The sequence below is a fragment of the Penaeus japonicus genome, unplaced genomic scaffold (assembly GCF_977035675.1).
Source record: "Penaeus japonicus unplaced genomic scaffold, GWHDUDI00000001_assembly GWHDUDI00000001, whole genome shotgun sequence".
Classification (NCBI taxonomy): domain Eukaryota; kingdom Metazoa; phylum Arthropoda; class Malacostraca; order Decapoda; family Penaeidae; genus Penaeus; species Penaeus japonicus.
In genome coordinates, this window is record NW_028234403.1 from 7,474,511 (window position 1) to 7,494,510 (window position 20,000).

The 20,000-nt window shown below is 35.8% G+C and overlaps 2 protein-coding genes across 3 annotated transcripts in view; one reads left to right on the forward strand and one right to left on the reverse strand.

Moving 5' to 3' along the window:
- Window positions 1-924: 924 nt before the first annotated feature.
- Top3beta (DNA topoisomerase 3-beta) lies at window positions 925-15,096 on the forward strand. Its single transcript, XM_043000399.2, has 16 exons — window positions 925-1,069; window positions 3,668-3,810; window positions 3,960-4,154; window positions 6,490-6,657; window positions 6,837-6,965; window positions 7,179-7,297; window positions 8,091-8,291; window positions 9,328-9,532; window positions 9,751-9,855; window positions 11,252-11,329; window positions 11,997-12,206; window positions 12,370-12,587; window positions 12,992-13,216; window positions 13,618-13,773; window positions 14,026-14,131; window positions 14,564-15,096. Exons 1-16 carry the CDS (start codon window positions 979-981, stop codon window positions 14,762-14,764), a joined length of 2,550 nt encoding a protein of 849 aa, XP_042856333.1. The 5' UTR covers window positions 925-978; the 3' UTR covers window positions 14,765-15,096.
- Window positions 15,097-15,200: 104 nt separating this feature from the next.
- Window positions 15,201-20,000, reverse strand: part of LOC122242957 (hypoxanthine-guanine phosphoribosyltransferase) — a 10,868-nt gene continuing 6,068 nt past the window's right edge. For both annotated transcript variants that reach the window (XM_086535806.1, XM_043000401.2), the window contains exons 2-6: window positions 19,303-19,409; window positions 18,848-19,034; window positions 18,427-18,640; window positions 16,558-16,634; window positions 15,201-16,390 (exon numbers count right to left, since the gene is read on the reverse strand). In XM_086535806.1, the coding sequence (XP_086391932.1) occupies window positions 16,337-16,390; window positions 16,558-16,634; window positions 18,427-18,640; window positions 18,848-19,034; window positions 19,303-19,409 (639 nt within the window). In that variant the 3' untranslated portion in view covers window positions 15,201-16,336. The remainder of the gene's footprint in view (window positions 16,391-16,557; window positions 16,635-18,426; window positions 18,641-18,847; window positions 19,035-19,302; window positions 19,410-20,000) is intronic.

The following is a 20,000-nucleotide window of genomic DNA, read 5'->3' on the forward strand; positions in this document are numbered from 1 at the left end:
AAAGGGCGTAGGATAAATCCTACATACGCCCCCCGACCCCCACCGTCACATTTTCCCGACGCCCCACCCCACAGGTTCTTTACTACGGGCCCAAGTCCCATCTCCCACATGATAGTAAATCCTCATCTGATAAACCACGTATTGTATCATCTGTGGATTCATCGCGGAGCTGTTGTGCCTCCTATGGTCAGGATTAGAAAGATGCTGTATACTTCCAACACAATTAAAAAGAAAGGTTCTGATACGTTTCTCGGGACTACCGATATAGTGAAGAACGTTCTCGCTGTCGGACCAGAAATAACAGAATCCGCATCGGCGGCCATGGAGAGCTACACGCAGCTTAAGACATGGTATTGTCATGGGCTTGAGAAGAGCTGATCAGAGTACACTGTACTCTGATCAGTCCCAAGTGCTAAGGTGCACTGTACCTTAGCACTTGAGTCCTGAAACCGAAGGTATGAAGCTGACGCATGAGCTCATTGAGGCACATTGCAGAAGTAGTGGAGCTGGGCCTCAACGTCACGTTAAAGTCCTTAGACTTGTAGCTCCTTGGAAGACAGAAATCATGCAGTTTCGCTAGATCCTTCAGCCAATTTCGAAGACCGAATTGGTCTTGTAGAGCACAAGTGATGCTTAATATTCCTTAGTATTGTTGATTTTGTCAAAACCCACGCTCTCCCGAGGGCCCGTTCATTGGTGAGATCAATGCACCTAATGATTCTGAATCTTTCATTGCTGAGACGACCTCTCGAGAAAAGCTTGCTCACTTCGTTAGTCTGGATCCTCCCGTTTGCAGGAAAACACGTAACCCGCCAAGTTTACCCCACCCACTGCAAGTAACAGATCTACAATAGTTTCTCCTACACCGTCCATTTTCTTTGAATGCGGATCGGTTGCACTCCGGATCCGGCATAAGCTGTTTACATTGTGTTGGTGTGTCAGTCGAAGCCGGGACGAGACTGCCACACAAACTTCATCATGAAGTCCGTTTTTATGGTGGCCGAAAAGCCATCGCTGGCACAGTCCCTAGCAGATATATTAAGTAACAAGAAGTGCAACTCAAGAAAAGGTGATCAGGGCTGAATTATCTGGTGATTAACGTTGTCAGAAGGAGGAATTAGATAGTCCCAAGCGCGTGGGATGATTTTTTTTTTTACGATTATTAATATATAGTTATGTCTTGTAGTGCAGGAGCGGTGACATGCTCTTTTATATCGTATTGTGTATCAGCCAATCATGCATATGACCTAGATAGTCAGTAATCCTGGTATATTTGAATGCTACTATCAATTAATAGACAGTCTTGCATGCAACTGCAGCTCGCAAAGTAGTTTTTGATTGGAATGTGGGTGTGGAACCGACACTTGATTGCTTAGATTATCAATTGCTAGTTTCATGATCATAAAAAAGAATGTTCAGACAAAGTTTAGATTATGGTTTTATGCAGTGCTGATATGTATATGTTACATTTGTAAATTTCATCTTTGTGTATTGTCAGTAAATTGTAAGTTGTGTCCCTGGTATATTGTTGCAACATATTTATAGACCACTTATTGTTGGATTTATTTTTTGTTCTTGCTGCCAAACTGAGAGACTTAGCAACTCCAGTTGAAATATTTATTGGCCTGAAACATGATTGAAATATGTCATTAGATGTTTTGACGAATGAGAAGTAATTCCTGATGTGACAGTTCAGCAAGAAAATAATTTGTCTTTTCACATATGTTAATTATTTTCATTTTGAGAAACTACTTTCAGTTTCAGAAACATATTCAAATGAGATAATAGAAAGGGTAAATAACCTCAATGCATAACAAATCTACTAAGTCTCTTTAGGAAATACTATTACAAGGCCAAAATTGGTCTTAGTGAAACTTGAAAAATCATAACCTAAATGCAGGTGGTAGGACAGACAACAAAAAAGAAAGTAATAAGGCTGGGGAATAATAATGACTGACAAAGAATATACAAGTTATTAATTGAGGTGTTTCCCTCTTTTTTTACTGCAATATACAATTTGAGAAATACATGACAGTACTCAGCTGACACATTATCAATTATGCCATCTATATTTGGGATTTATAACTAAACCTATTTTCAAGAATATTACAGTAATTTTACTAAATATAATTGTAATTGACATCATCAGTCATTAACCCATTGCGGACAGGGTGTCTAACGACCTAATTGGCAATCAGGATGGGTGGTCTACGCCGCTGGTGGCTACAGGCTAAAAATTAGAGGGACGGGGAAAGTGTTTTCTCTGCCCTCCGGGTCGTGCAGACTAGACCAAACAATATTTTTCCATAAATCCATCACTAAATGTGGATTTAGGCTGACTTTGGAACCCTGAAGGTCTGAAGCTAGTGACATTACAGTCATAATACTTCATGACTGTGTGCGCGCTTCCACTGTGAGCAGATCCCGATGTTGTGTTATGTACGTATTGACACCCGTCTTTTAGGCTACTCTCCCCTTACATCAGATATAGCAAGACGTTTATTGGCATGTTTGTGTTGCCACCTGTTGTCAGGTCAAAAACTTAATTGGCATGTATGTGTTACCACCCATCTGCAATGGGTTAAGGGAAGTCCTTATATACGTCAAAGAAAATTCTATGACCTTTTGTGAATACCGACCCTTATGTCTATTACCTATTTGAGATTATTTCAATCTCTTCCAGAGGAGAACCAATTCTAGGTCTTTGGTATTGCCTGGTACGTTGCCAACAACATGCTTTATATGAAGCCTGTGTATATGGTTAGCTTGCCACAGCAGATGTCTTTTCAAGAGCTCTTCAGTTTGCCAGACTTTGTATTCAATGTGTAAAAGACAAGGCTCTCACTTTAATATCAGTATCTTATTTGTGAAAAAAATTTTGACCTTAGAAGTATATTTTCATATACTGCTCTTCACTTTTTGGATACCTAGTAACTGATCCCTGCAGCTGTCTGCTGGTGTAACATACAACACACATCTGTCTGATGTTACACCATTCTAGTGCTGGATGCAGTTGATTTGTTGCCTTTGATTTCCTTATTCTTTTCTATGTTTCTATGTGCTGTTGTCATTAAAAAATTGGACTCACTGAGGCTTAGACCCAAACTATTTTGGCTGAAGGCACAACCCTTTTCCTTGAACTTAGATACATGAGGACGTATGGCTTAGCAGGCCTAGATTTCTTTTTTTGATAGGATATTCATCAGGTTTAATACCTTCTGAGCTGTCAACATCATTATTTTCACTTTCATTTAGTAGTGACTCATTTTCACTGTTTGTGGCCATTGAAGCTGGTCTTTTAAACTTTCCAGTATCTTTTGAGTGTTACTTCTTGTCTGCTTCACTGATCATTCAACTGGTTTGCTGTCTTGCTGATTTCTTAGGCAACATAAATCTCCTTCCCAATTAATGATTCCTGATTTTATCTTCAGTATATATCCAGTTTCAGTAAAATATTTTATCCAAGACCTTGGATAACTAGTTGAGGCAAATATAGTTGTGAAAATATGACTTATGGAAGTATGAGCCATTTTTTACAATGGTTCTGACCCAGTAATTTACAACCTAACAGCTCTGGAGATGAAACATGCAAGGATACCACATGAATTTTGCAGTGGTGCCCAATGTATTTTACTTGATTATTTCATTGATTCTTTTTGCCTTTCAGGTTTCAATGGAGCCTGTAGTGTCCATGAGTGGACAGGCAGCTTTTGTAATCAGAGTGTTCGGTTTAAGATGACGTCAGTGTGTGGTCATGTTATGTCACTGGATTTCCCTGGAAAGTACAATAACTGGGATAGAGTTGATCCTGTAAGTAACACTGTTCTTTTTAAAGTTTTTTTTTTTTCAATAGAAACTTATTTCACATGCAAAGTTTATCAGAGAAAAGTGTCCGATTACCATGTAGATTTGCAACAGTCCTTCTTGTACCATGGTAGAAATTTCTCATATATTTACAGGCTGAGTTGTTCAGGTGTCCGACAGAGAAAAAGGAGGCCACTGCTAAGCTTCGCATGCCAGAATTCTTAAGCAAGGAGGCACGAGGTTGTGATTACTTGGTTCTATGGCTCGATTGTGACAAAGAAGGCGAGAACATTTGCTTTGAGGTTATTTCATGTGTTGAAACTTCCATGAACAAGTCGTACAGAGAGCAGGTTTGTTCTTTATTTGTTTACAATTATTATTATCTTTCTATTATCAACAGTAGTAACTGCAGTAGACTATGATTTAGATAAATATGATAATAGTATTTAAAAGAATATCTGTGGCTGTGTATAGATATAGCTGCATTTTTGACATGAAACTGTTTTAAAAAATGTGTGTTCAACTATGGATTGTGAGGTCATATCTGAACAAAAGTCTTTTGTGAACATGACTACTTTATTTTATCTGTGTTATTGTTATGTCCACTTCTAAACTTTAGGATAGCTTCTTTGATAAAACTTTTTATGAGAAAGCTAGCACAAATAAGCAGTTTATACCCCTTCACAGCCATTGTAATTAATCTATTGCTAAGATGTCTGTTGTATAGTTTTACCAAATCTCGTCCAAAAATAAGTTGTGCTATATACACAGTATCAATGCTATTGATAACCCACTTATTTTTGTCCTTTGTTTTCCAAATATATCTGAAATAATTTTGGAGGATGGGGATACACAGAGGAAACCATTGTATTTGTTTACATATGATATCACACTTGAGCTTGATAATATCTCAAGACACAACAAACAGGACCTTGGTTAAAATCAAACCTATACTCAAGATATGATGCCTAAAAAAATAGGAAAGTTACACCAGACTAAAGACCAGTTCAAGATAAGGCACAACAAAAAATTGACTTATGATAGTATAGATATATTGATTTATATAAGTCTATGTATGTTCAAGGATTATTTTGAATTATTCAGATTTTCCTTCAAATTTTATTATGATGAATCATATGATTTACACACAAATAGCACTCAGGACACTCTTTACACATGATACACTTTAACCATACGCATGACACACTACGTACACCACAATAAATTGAAATGCAGGAAATTATTTCAGTAATTTTTAATGTTTTTGTGTGACATGAAAAAAGGATCTAAAATGACAGTTTGTTCAGCACTACATATAGAAGGACCAGATAGAAGTTAGCCCTGAATCCACAAGGAAAGCTCAGCAATCAAAATCAATTGATAAACGATAAACATATTTTTGTGTAGTAAGACAAGTAGAAAACACAAGGGAATGAAGAAATTCTCCTTTTCTTGTAGTTTGTGTTTGAAGTTATTTTATCATCTCTGTTGATATATCTATTATGAGACGACCATTAACCCAATAATTAACCTGTTGCCGACGGGGGATACATTTGCTTACACAGGCTCCAGGATGAGTTTTATTTCTGATCAAGGCAGCTTCATCCACATAATTTGATTTTTCCCACTCCCTTTTAGTCACTCACTGTAGAGCTAGATCCATATTTGTGTTTTTTTTTTTTTGTGTGTGTTTTACTGTTTTTAGAAATTTATATTTGTCATATCACAGGTTCCATCAATTCTGCAGATGACTAAAATTGTAGTTCAGGGTCCATATCAACTCATTTTTTTCTTTAGACTCAATGTGATAGAAGTATTACTGTTTTAGGGGTAGACAAAAAGCAACTTTATTTTTTCGTATTTGTGTACTGTCACGAACAAACACGAAACTTATAACCATCCAAAATGAAGAGGTAGGGAAGAGGAAGGAAACTTGTGCTTTTGACAGTGAGTGCCACAATAAAAGGCATCCCTACTGGCACAGGGGCACATTGTTTGCATTGGGCATGGTGTAAGTCACCTTCCTCCTCTCGTTCTGCCTGCACATCTTTCATCTGCAGTACTTTAGAGCAAGAGGTCGGCAACTTGCGATGTGCCATCCCTCTATAGAGATAGTGCTTGCTAGAGACCGTAGATGGGTGCCATTCAAGGCTCTCTCTCCTGCTGGTGCTAGAAGAAAGTGGTGCCATCTAGGTTTTGGAAGTGAGTTGAAACCCATTTTGCTTAATATTACGGCAGTTATAATAATTATGACTGCAATTGTCAACATTACTCACTTATTACTCATAGCACAATAAAATAACATAGTGATCCAAAATCCCCGAATGTCATGACGCCCATAGTCAGGCAAGAGCTCCTGTGTCATGTATGACGAAAAAACACGTCATCCTTCGTTAATGGGTTAAGCACACTTGCACGGAAATGACATAATTTTATAAGGTAAAAAAGTGATTATGGATATAGGCATATTCACATATGACCTTTGTGAATCCAGAGTTCAAAGCATTGACTTTTTAATTCTTTTGGTTCTTTATATTAACATGTTCCTGAGCAATGTAGAACCAGAATTGATGGGTGACTTGCAAGTTTATTAGAGTATAATGCATTGAAGTAAATATTAAGCAATAGCATCATGAAAATGATTTTTACTGATAGTAATTTTTTCCTATGGTGTCTCTTTTTCAGACCATATTTCGAGCAAAATTCTCAGCAATCACAGACCGTGACATTAAAGCTGCTATGAATTGCTTAGTAGAACCTAATGAGAATGAGTCTCGATCTGTCGACGCAAGGCAGGAACTAGATCTACGTATTGGTTGTGCATTTACAAGATTTCAAACCAAATTTTTCCAAGTATGTATTCTGTGTATTCTGTTCCAGAGTTCACTGTTTGTGATAAACTTCATTAAATATGTATCTCTAATTATGTGAAATATAATCCTTAGAATTTACTTGAATTGACATTTTCCTATTGATTGAAAAACTGTTTTATAATGCAGACAACATTGAATAATACTTTTATTATTTTTCAGGGAAAATACGGCAATCTTGACTCAACCTTAATCTCATTTGGACCCTGTCAGACACCCACTCTTGGCTTTTGTGTTGAACGTCATGACTTCATACAGTCCTTCAAGCCAGAAACTTATTGGGTACTCCAGGTATGAAAGTCTGAAAGTTATGAGGAAAATTATTAGTTTCCGTAGAATATATGCTATAATTTTCAGACACTGGATTGATTACCAGTCTGGAATGACACTATTTTACCTATCACTAAAGCAATATCTATAGAAGGAAAAAGCAGCTACTGTAACAAATATTGAAGTAATTTTTATTGTTTACAAAATAAATTCATGAATGTTTTATGTCCTCAGGTTAAAGTGGCTGTGACAGAAGAGAGGCAGATGAACTTGGAATGGGAAAGAGTCCGTATCTTTGATAAAGATGTGGCCAACTTCTTCCTTAACCTCGTCAAGGAACAGAAGAGAGCTAAGTACGTGACTGTATGACATGACAGTGCAGTAAATATATAACACTGAAAGGGATTATCACGGGTGGTCAAGTGTTGCTATTCTTTTTTAGTGCTTTAAAAGATTTTGGTTAGATTCCTGTGTGTTAGAGAAGAGAATTTAACATATAAAATCTGGTCTTTATTCATGAGTTGATGATTTTATTGAATGAGAAAATAAGAATGATATGGAACTGTATAGCACTAATGGGTAAAGAAATAGAGCTACATTTGTTTACATATGAGAAATGCATATTACTGTTTATAAAGGTAATACCTAGGAATAGTAGTTGTACAATTATGATGCATGTCCATTTGTATAATTTTTGTTTGCTGTAGCTAGTGTAATAAAAGTCCACATTATGTGTCCACACTTTGTTGATAGAATGTGTTGGAAATATGGTTCTGCTTATTGATATACCTATCATTTTCATTGAATGTATAATGATTATACTGTACTCCTTACTGTTATACGATTGGTTTCATTGTTTTACATTTTTTGTGAGAGTAAAAATTAACCAAGGTGGTTTTGGCTACTTATGGACATTACGGTGGGGTATTTTGATATGTGCAGGCCTAATGCTGCAGGTTATTTGCTGCTGAGGTAGTGAGTGGCCTGCTGCTACCTCTTGATCAAAAAGCCACGACATAATATCATGTCCCCAGTGGGAAAACCAGCTGAGCCATGATGTTATATCACATCCTCTGTCATTAAGGGGTGAATTATGATACGTTTTATGTCTGGTTCCATAATATATATGACTTTATTTGATTCCAGAGTAGTGGGAGTGACCATGGCTGAGAAGACTAAACCAAGACCTCCAGCTCTGAACACCGTTGAGTTGATGCGTATTGCCAGTTCAGGCCTTGGGATGGGTCCTCAGCATGCAATGACCATAGCTGAGAGACTTTACACACAGGGCTACATATCATATCCCAGGACAGAGACCACACATTATCCTGAAAATTTTGATCTCAAGTAAGTTGTGTGTTTTCATTATTCATTGATGACAATCTTTGTTTTCATTCAGACTTAAGAGTCTTGCACAGTGCAATAATGATTGTTATAAAAGTTTATAGGCATTAACTTGATAACTCTGGGTGGCAACATCTGGTCATGTCTCCAGGTGGCATGTATGTTGTATCATCGTTTAAATGATCTTGCTGGCAGTTAGCAAGACGTCAAAACCATGTAAGAAGTGGCACGCAGATTGTAACTTATTTGCTTGAAGTTTATCTATAGCATAAGAAGACAGTGATATTGATATTGATAATTCAAATGTGCCAAGTTGCTTTAGGTTCTCTGGCTGGTATACCGGCACAATGAGGTCAGTGCCAGGGGCAGGTATGTTCTCCCAGCATGACACCTGAGTGCTATCTCCAGGGTAGCCAAAGATACTGGCAGAGAAGAACACAATGTGTAAAAAGATGACCTGAACTATGTGCTCAAGAGTGTGAAGTTTAACTTTGCCAGGACACTTGCTTTAAGAAACACTGGCAGTGCTAGTCTAAGGCATCTTCTCTGGTACATATTTTAGAAAAAAAAAGTTTTAGAGAAAATAGAACTGATAAATCTTCAACAAGATCCTATTTTTGTTATTCCATTAAACTAAATTATTTCCTTTGCAAAGAATGTAACCACACAATGATTTATCATGGAGTCTATCCAACAAATATTAGTCTTTTACATCCTTGCATTGCTTTTCAAATGGCTAATATAGACCTCACGATAAGGCTAAACTGTAAAATGATACTTGACACAAGAAGGTCAGCAGAATTCCAAAGAAGTATGAATTTCTAATAGAGTGAGAGACCTGTTTTGTGGTATGGGCTGTGATTGACTGATAGAAGTCCAAGTAGCACTGAGAGATACCAGGAGGACTGGCCATGCGCTCTCCACACATACCCAAAGTTATCAGGTTAAGTGAAGTACAATTCAATAATGGAAAAAAAGTTTTAGAGCAAACCCAGTTCTTTAGGGAATATAATGTACTGACACCCTTCCACACTTACAGGGGTGCACTGAGGATTCAAGAGGGTCACAGTGACTGGGGCAGCACAGTCCGTGAGATACTAAGAGATGGCATTCAGAAGCCTAAAAAGGGTCATGATGCGGGTGACCATCCCCCCATCACGCCGATGCGTTGTGCTGACAGAGGCCAGCTAGATCATGATTCCTGGCGTTTATATGAGTACATAACTAAGCACTTCATTGGTACTGTAAGTATTGTAGCACATATATTGTTTGTATATCTTTTCTACTTTGGTTTTAGCATTGATGTATGTTGTCATTACTTGATAAGTTGAGGAAGCCAGGGGCATAATCACATAAATGAAATATGTTGTCAATAAAAAAAATATAAGATCTCATTTTTTTTATGTGGATTAGGTACTTAACAGTGTAGATAATTGCAGTGACATATATGATCTCATTGCAGCTGATGCCTGACTGCATCTACCTCAGTACAACCATCAATATTTCAATTGGGTCAGAGAACTTCAGTGTGAATGGCAAGCAACTTCTTGACCCAGGCTTTACTAAGGTGAAATATTCTCTTATTTTTCATATGAACTTATTTTAATTGTATATGTTTCTTCCTTTTTTTTATTATTTATGTTGGTGTATTATTTACGTTTGATTTTTGTCAGGAAAAGCACCAGGAAAGTTTTATTAATTAACCTTATTGAGTTTCTTAACATGACCAATAATTAATGTTTGTGAATTTTGTACAATATATAACAATAAGGAACATGTACACATCTATCTACAATATATCAGGGCTCAACTTAACCCAATGCAGACAAGGCCTATGAAATTAGAATGGACATGGCAGACGGGAGAGTTAATGGAGTGCCGGAGGCTTGCACTTTGCTCTGCTACCGTTTTTTCACCCAACTCATAGTCATTTGTATATTAGGGTAATGAAGATCTTCTCCACTTCTTTTTTTTTTTTTGTCATGCTGTGAAGCTTATTTTCGGTACTGTATGGCTATAGCAATGTTTAGACAGATTATACCTATAGTTTAGTTTCCATATTGGAAGAATATGAACTGCACACTGAGTGTAACATCACGATCACAAATTTATGTAATTAAAAAATACAAAGTTTGACAAAACATTTTCTTTATTGTAAAAGAAGAAGAAAAAAAAACATATACATCTTCATACACTCCTCCTCACTCTTGGTGCCACTCGACAGAACAGCCAAACTGGCAGTGGTACCTTACACCCCTAGCATATGGTCCAAAATGCTTATGGCATCTATGTATTGCCATTTGTCTGCATTGGGTTGATATAATAATAAGCATGGGAAGTTGGCCTAGATATTGACAATCAAGCTGAGTAATGCAGTTTTCCAGCCAATGCCCTGCAAGAACAGGCCCTTTGGGGGGAAGCTCTGCGCTGAAATTTCAGCCCTGCTACAAGACATAGTACTGACTGGTCTGGAGGGTAGGTATACAGTACACAAGACCAGGAAAGGTTAAAACTTTTAACATGCACATGTCTGGTGATTGTAGAGGGCTCCTGGGGATTGGCTCATATGTTGGTATTAGTATATGAGCATTCACCAGCTTTCTGCAATAGTTTAAAGTTGCATTAGGAACTCTTAACCCAATGATGACGGTGTGTCGCACCCGTGTGACACGGCAAAGTGCCTGATGACGGGGCGACACACCAGTGTGACATCCCTGAGCCGATATTACTTAGGCCCGGTGTAGGGGGTTTTCAGTTCTTGCCGGGCCCGTCGGGATTGGGTTAAGAATTAAAAGCACAAAATCTGCAGTGGGATATTAAAATTATTGGAAACAGCATGATTTGGATGATAAAATATACCATCATTATTATTGATGTTTAGATCAATAACTATTTTTTTAAAGGTTATTATGCTATGGTAAAAAAATATAAACTCATTAACTCTCATCTCATTCCACCAACAGGTGATGGATTGGCTGGCATTGCAAGATGAGGAAAAATTACCTGATGTCAAAGCTGGTGATGAATTTGCTATTTTAGAGGTAAGTAAGACTTATTTTTCCACTAGAAGGTCAAGAATGGTACCATCTTTTGAAGGACTTTGAGTAACAGTAAGATGCCATCCTAGTTTGACTGAGAGTACACATAAAGTAAATCCAAATCAGTAGATTTTACCATTCATACTGAGTGTTTAATTGTTTTTCCAAGTAAAGGCATAAACTATCCCATTCGCGCCAGTTGACTTGCTATCATGTTCAGTGGTTTTTGGGTCAGACGCCGGCGAATAGATATTTAGTCTAGGCCGGCGTGCTGGGTGATCGGGCATACAACGCTCGCTTGCGGCTTGTGCGCCTGAGAATCCTGAGGCGTTAGGCATTCCGACCATTTATTGCCGAAATAGCCCCGTCATGAGTGGGTTAAAGGGAACCAAAATATTTACATGAAACTATTCCTATCCTCATAAATAAACTTGTGAAAGGTAAAAAGAATATTGCACTTTTCACCAGAAATTTCTTGAAAACAATCTCTTTTTCACCATGGAAAATACATATTGGATATATTTTTTAAAGAGAAATGCAGTATTGCTATTATGTACCAGTTAATCCACAATATACTTTTGTAATTCCTGTTCATCTGAGGTTATTTCTTTCTTCAATTTTCTTATCCTTTTCAAGTTAGACTACAGTAACATGAACTCTTCCTCTGCAGACAAGATTATCTGAACGACAGACTTCCCCACCCGACTATCTTACTGAAGCAGAGTTGATCAGCCTGATGGAGAAGCATGGCATTGGCACAGATGCATCAATTCCTGTACACATTAACAACATATGTCAGAGGAACTACGTTCAAGTGTCATCAGGACGTAGATTAGTACCCACTAGCCTTGGTATTGTGCTAGTCCATGGCTACCAGAAGGTAAAATTGCATTAGTAAAATATGAATTTGAAGCAACTGGAGTCATGCAGTTTAAGAAATGATATATGATAAAACTTTAGTTGTTCCATATGTTACACAAACATATTCTTACTGATATTATAAACTATAAAACTTATGAGATTGGTTGGATGCAAATTTCCAGATTGATCCTGACCTGGTACTACCTACAATGAGAAGTGCTGTAGAGGAACAGCTGAACCTCATTGCCTTAGGGAAAGCTGACTTTGATGCTGTTTTACGGCACACCATTGAGATCTTCCAACTAAAGTTCCAGTACTTTGTCAATAACATAGGAGGAATGGATGAGTTGTTTGAGGTTACATTTTCACCATTGTCTGCAAGTGGGAGGCCTTTATCAAGGTTATTACTATTTTTTGCTGGTTCTTGAAAACAAATGTTTTATTTCTTAGATGAGGAGTGACAATGTTATTTAAATTCAATGGCAAAATAATCTTATATCATATGATTTACTTATTATAGTTTTTCCTAGTTAACTAGTATTTCCAGTTGATATGTGAAGCACTAGCTCAAAAAAATTAATGCTGGACTAATTTTTCATATTACAAGCATGATTTTTTTTCACCAATACAATATGATTTTAACTTTCTAAAAGTATCAGATATACTGATTTAAGACAAGTTATGACTATAGGTCTTTATATAATACATTTTTTATTTTTTATGACGATGATTATACATGCAATACATGTAATAGACATGTGCATACATATGTGCAATAAGAGCAACAATTATTGTCACTCACAGATGTGGGAAGTGTCGTCGCTACATCAAACTGGTGGAAACAAAGCCTATCCGACTCCACTGTGTCAACTGTGACGACACCTTTGCTGTACCCCAGAATGGCATCATAAGAGAGTTTCATGAGAACAGATGTCCCTTGGATGACTACCAGCTGTTGATGTGGTCAGGAGGAGCCAAGGGAAAGAGCTTCACCTTCTGCCCCTATTGTTACAACAATCCTCCCTTCCCGTAAGTTTCTTTGTGGACTGGTGCTTTTACTGGGATTGCAAAGTTTGATGTTTGGTAATTGGTGTTTTGAAAAGTGGTTAACTAAGACTTTTGAATGACATTTACCTTGTATTGTATGTGAAGGTTTTCATCTGAAAGTGATAGATTGTCTTGCACTTCTATAAGTTTTATCCAGAAATGTTGAGCTTTTGATTTGTCAAATTGTTTCACTATAAGATTTCTGGACAAATATGAAGTAATCATTAATAATTTTGTTTATGACAAATGAATATATTAAGACCTTTTCTCTTACAGAGATAACAAGAAAGTGAAGGATTTGCTGGAATTAAAAATGATGAAAGCATTTGAAATGACTGGATTATATATATACATTTTTTTTCTTCTTCTTAATCATTTTCCAGAGATATGGTCAAGGCTAATGGATGCAACCTATGCCCTCATCCAACCTGTGAATACAGCCGTGATAATTCAGGTGTATCTTTGTGTATGGAATGTCCAACGGGAATTCTAGTGATGGATGCAGCTTCAGGACCAAAATGGAAATTGGCATGTAACAAGTAAGTATGATAGTAAATGCTTTATTTGTTTGTTTATTTACAGATACATTAGGGTGATATCCTGTTTGTGGATTTAGTATCTTTTTTTTTTATTATTAGTATTTGTCATGAGCTTGTGTCTTTTGTTTGTCTTATAGATTCATTTTTTTTTCTGGTCACTCAATTGTGCATGTATTTATGCAGAAAATATGACTTTATCAAACAATATGTTAAGTATTTGTCCCAACACAAGTAACGATTTTGACTTTGCAGATGTGACGTTATCATTAACATCTTCCAAAAGGCCAGTAAAGTGCAGGTTCTTAGTGACACCTGTGAAGACTGTGGCTCACAGATTGTTACAGTGGATTACAAAGAGGTAATTATGACTTCTGAAACCTTCTTAACAAAACTATTTTACCCATTGGTATCAGGTGATTTAATAATCACATCATGGAAATATTTTGCTCTTGCCAGATGACATCCAATCACATCATGATCTCTCCCTCAAAATATACGGTTTACATTGTTACCTATGTCATGGGAGTTCCATTTATATAGATACATTTTTCTTCATTTGTGAAAGTAATGTAAACAAATACAGGCACACATGATGGGAGAGAAATCATGCTTAGTCACTGCACATGCTTGGTATCTAGCTGGCAGGAGCAGCATTAGGCAAATATAAACTCCATTGTGAATGGGTTAAAGACTTCTATAATTATCACTCTTTCAATATATAATAATGAAAAAAAGATAAGGAAAGGACGTATTAGAAAAATCGTGTGTAATAATACTTGTTTCTCCAAAGGGGTCAACCAAACTCAGGGATGGCCAGCTTTCAGCCACAGGTTGCATCTTCTGCAGCAGCACCCTGACCCCACTCGTTGAAAAACACAGAGCCATGGCAGACAGTGGGCGAGGACGAGGCAGAGGACGGGGTCGCGGTGGAGGTAGAGGCCGTGGCGGTAGGGGAGGCAGGGGAAGAGGCAGAGGCAGAGGGCGCAGATAATTGATAGCCTCCAGTGGAAATAGTTTTTTTTTTTTTTTATCAGTTGTTTAAATAATGTAATTCAGTGTTTGGAAAAGAGATTAAGATATTTATTTGTATTTGAGTCCAAAGCTTCCTCTTGTACAAATATGAATTTTTGTATGCTGACTATATGTAAGAAGTTTGGAAAATTTAATTGAGGAATTATTAACAGATATCATTATTATCTCTATCACTATTTGTGTGCTATGAATAAACTGCAATTGTTTTGAAAATATTGTTCATTTATTCAGATGTGTATGTATCATACACAGAATGTTATGAATAATAATAAATAAAGGAGTTACACATTATCGTTACATTTTACTATTTTCTGATTTCCTTTTGTTCCTCATAAGCGAATAGAGAAAAAAAACTAATGGATGAATTTCATCAAACAGGTTAAGAAAAAAAAAAATCACTTTGAATTTATTTATTTTATTTCCAGCTTATTAAATGGTTAAGAAATGTAAATTTGCCTATAATTTAATTGTCTTGAGTGCAAAAATAGTATTTTTTATATAAAAATTTCTAATAGGTTAAAAAAAAATTAAAGTCCATTCAAGATTTTTAAATAATTATAAAATGCATTACGATATATATATATTTTAAGCCTGAATTAACATTTAACATCACTGTATAAACATAACCATACATAAATTTATTTATATAAAATAGAATCCTAAAACAGAATCCATTTTGCTAACATCAATAAAGTGTAAAATTTTCTAAATAGTCACATTATATGCACAGTTCTACAACCATGTTACTTTACTTACAACCACATAATAATTTTTTTCTCAAGGATAGATCCTAGGAGGTTGCAGAAAAGGGGAATGTCAAGTACTAGAATGCAGAACTTTCCTTCTTCAAAGGAAACTACTACTGTGTATATACTTTCACTATAAAATGTAAGTCTTGGCCCCAAATCATAAGCAAATATGGTATTAATAGGACTCCATTTTAGATGCATGGCACTTGTTAATCCTGTCCCAATCTGATATCACTCAATTTTCTCTGTCAACTTATTCAACCTTGGAATTATCTAAAAGATATTAAACCTTTCTTACAATTCTGATTGTCCGGAATACTTAAAATACACAAAAGTGGTTATTATCAACAGCTTGGCAAATTTAATTGTTTATATATTTTTTCATATTTGTATTCATCTACCATTTTAAAATAATCATTTACAAGGATATTTTTTCATAAAATAATCATTTGCAAGGATATTTTTTCATGAGTCAAAAAATGTAACTTTATAAGCTTTTTGATTATGCTGTAGCCAGTTCATCTAGTTCTATTACACTGAAAGATAGTGTATTTATACAATTTACCAATACCTGAAATTAATTCATTTCTTTAATAATACGGCTGAATATGCTCCTAAATATATCAAAACAGAATACACTCCAAAAATTGTAAATTGACAGAAGCCATAATTGGAAAATGAGTTGATACTTTTTTGATTTCTGTTGTGACTCAACAACAATTACACCATATACAATAACAGAATTTTCAGCAAGCCTTCTTCACTGAATTGGAATGATTTTACTAATTAGCAACTGAATATTTCTTCTTTCCATTTTCATTGATCACACAAATATGCTGGAAAAAAAAAAAATTATAACTTGTCAGTACATTTGCGCAAATTATGTAAAATTATCACAATATATGTCACTTTTTATACATTCCAAGCAAGAGTGATTTATAAACACCTGAACAACAGGAAGAAGGAAGGCAAGAACCAGATAAACTTTACAGACAAAACTCACATTAAGGTCTCTGAAGTACTCATTGTAATCCAAGGCATACCCAACAACAAATTTATCGGGAATTTCAAAACCAGTATCTGAAATTGAATGTAATATATGAGAGGAATTACTATTAGCTAAATAACTAAGGCTCATTGTAAAGACATTACTTATGTTGATCTGTGAATTATGAAATTATGCAAGTAAAAACAAAACAAAAGTACTGCCCAGATATGTTCTATGAAATAGAACATTATAGAAATCAATATCCAGTGTTTCCCTTTGGTAATCTTTTGTTTACCTAGAAATAACAGATGACAAATGCATATATAAATAAAAATATAATGGCATTATCAATTAATATTGAATATTTTAGTTTTCTTCACAAACAGCAGTTTCTTTAAATACAATATTAAGAACATAAAAACCTTGCTTGTGCATTGATATATATGTAATAATGGAATACTCTTCACGACAGACAGTCTAATTCTTAACCCATTGCGGAGGTGGGATTGATTTGCTTGCTCAGTCTCCAGGATGGGTTTTATTTTGGAGTGGGGCAGCTTCACACAACATACCTTGACTTTTCCCACTCTCTTTTAGTCACTCATTGTAGAGCTAGAGCCATTTTTGTGTTTTATTTTTGTGTGCTTGATTGTCTTTAGAGACTTATATCTGTCATATCACAGGCTCTATCAATGTTGCAGTTGACTAAAAATGTAGTATATGATCCATATTAGCTCATTATATTCTTTGTCCTCTGTGTGATAGAAGTATTGCTGTTTTGTGGGAGGACAAAAAAGCAACTTAATATTTTTGCATATGTGTGCTGTCATGAACTAATATGAAATTTATAACCATCTACAATGAAGATAACAAGAAGAAATAGGGAAAATGAAGGAAACTTGTGCTTATGACTGTGAGTGCCACAGTAAAAGGCATCCCTACTGGCACACGGGCACATTGTAGACATTGGGCTTGGTTTGAGTCACCTTCCTTCTCTCACTCTGCCTGCACATCCTTTATTGGTGATACTTTAGAGCAAGTGGTTGGCAACTTGCTATGTGCCATCGCTCTATAAAGATAGTGCTTGCTAGAAACTGTGGATAGGTGCCATTCAAGGCTCTCTCTCCTGCTGGGGCTAGAAGAAAGTGGTGCCATCTGGGGTTTTGGATGTTAGGTGAAACCTATTTTGCTTAATATTATGGCAATTATAATAATTATGACTGCAATTGTCATCATCACTCACTCATTACTCAGCAAAATAAAATAACACAGTGATCCAAGTCCCTGAACGTCATGACGCCCGTCGTCAGGACAGAGCTCCTGCATCATGTATGACGAAAAAACACATCACCCTTCGTTAACGGGTTAATCCTTTATTACTAGGAGTAGTGTGTGTAGCACATGTACTGTCCACTATGGTTTGAGTATATTTTATCTTATATTTATGCAAACATGGCTCCACAAGCGCTTAGTCATCCAAAAGTCAATTAGCAGGCCTACTTTGCCTCACCTGCTTACCCCATTTTTTTTTTCATTACTATCAAAATATGATAATGACAACAATCAGGATAGTAAGAAAAGTAACAGAATTAGAAACTTCTTTTCCCCCAAATCAAGGAATATAGTGAGGTCAGGTGAAGTGAATCATTGGTGACTAAATAGTTGTGGAACCATTCATAAGTAATGAATCTAAAACAAAATCACAGTAGACAGTACACATCCCAGGTGTCAATGGGTTAAAACTTTCTCAAGTTGTTAAAACTAAGCTTTACTAACAAAAATAATTTAACAAGTATAACTCCTATATTCTCGTAAAGAAACACCATGCGACTGAAAGTAACAAAGCCCTCCTTCATACACTGTGTCCTATTTACTAGTACTCACAATCAGGACGATATCCAGTGGAGCCAGGCCGTCTCTTGACTAGCAACGATGCAACTTTCACAGATTTTGGTCCATGTTTTGCCAGGATTGCCAATAACTTCTCCATGGTACGGCCAGTATCGATAATATCTTCAACTACTAATACGTTTTGGCCACGAAGTCCATTGAGGTTGTCTCCACCAACAACACGAATTTCTCCAGTTGATTCCTCATTCTTAAAAATAGGAGAGAAAAGTGGAAGATTATTTTTGGAAGATTACAATACTGAACAAATGAAAAAAACAGGACATGATGCATCAAAAGATAGATATATTAACTTAAAATTCAAGTTTATCTCCATTTTATCATAAAGCCAACAATTTTATACAATTTCATGACCATTTTTCCAAAAAGTTTGATATATTGATCACATTAGACTCACCTCATAACTCTTCAGTCTAATAAAATCCACATTGATTGGGACCGAGACTGAACCATGAGAACGGTTCAGTGTTGTAATTTTGTCCAAAAGATCTGTGTAAAAGCGGTAGCCGCCCTTAAGGACACAGAGAGCTGTCAGCGGTTCATCTCTGACATCTTGGAAAATATCTCTGGCCAACCTTTCTGTTCTGTGGACCGCAAAAATTATAACATTTATGATAAAAGATTTAATGAGCCTGGAATAGATAAACACGACTTCTGGTATACATATATGTTATTTTGATTAAATTAACTGATGTAAAAAACCCATATACACTTTGTTTTTCTTTCACACGATCAAGAGACCTTATTCTTTAGCACTACACAAGAAGAAGAAGAAGAAGAAGAAAAAAAAAAGTAAGAAATCAACATCCCATCATCAAAATTATCATTAAAAAGAAGAAAAAATTCACATACCTGTCCTGAATGAGACCCCAAGGTATCATAATATCCTCTAGGTCATCCTCATAATGCTTGGGAACGCAGAAGTGCGAAAGGGCGTAGCCACTGTATTTGTCGGGAATCTGTTCCATGGCGAGAGAAAGGCCAGGTTAAAACTTACTCGTGCGGGAAAGTCCATTCGAGTTTGAACTCTTCCAGTGCGTTCTGAGATTATTCGGAATGTTATCTCCTTGTTATGTATCTCAGTTTTTCTTTTTTAATTTAATTGTTATCTTAATTTGGATATTTGGTATCCTCAATAGTAGCTTATGAATACTCAGGGAGTTTGTCAATACTATATTTTTCATTAGGATTGGCCTTTAGAATTGGATTCTAAAGCCATGTGTGGAATACTAAATGGGTAATAGCAATAAACAACATATCAACAATAATTATAAAAAAAAAAGAAAGTTTTATTGATGCCTGTTGGCGTTCAAGCAAAGATCAATAACTCCCTATCATCCATATTCTTGTAAGACTAATTCTCATGCATTTGACCTTCAAAAGAGGAACCATTTAAAGTACTATCTTGCTGGAATATATATATATATATATATATATATATATATATATATATATATATATATATATATATATATATATATGTATATATATATATATATATATATATATAGTAGAAGTTTGTTGGTCTTTGCTTGAGCACAAATAGCGGA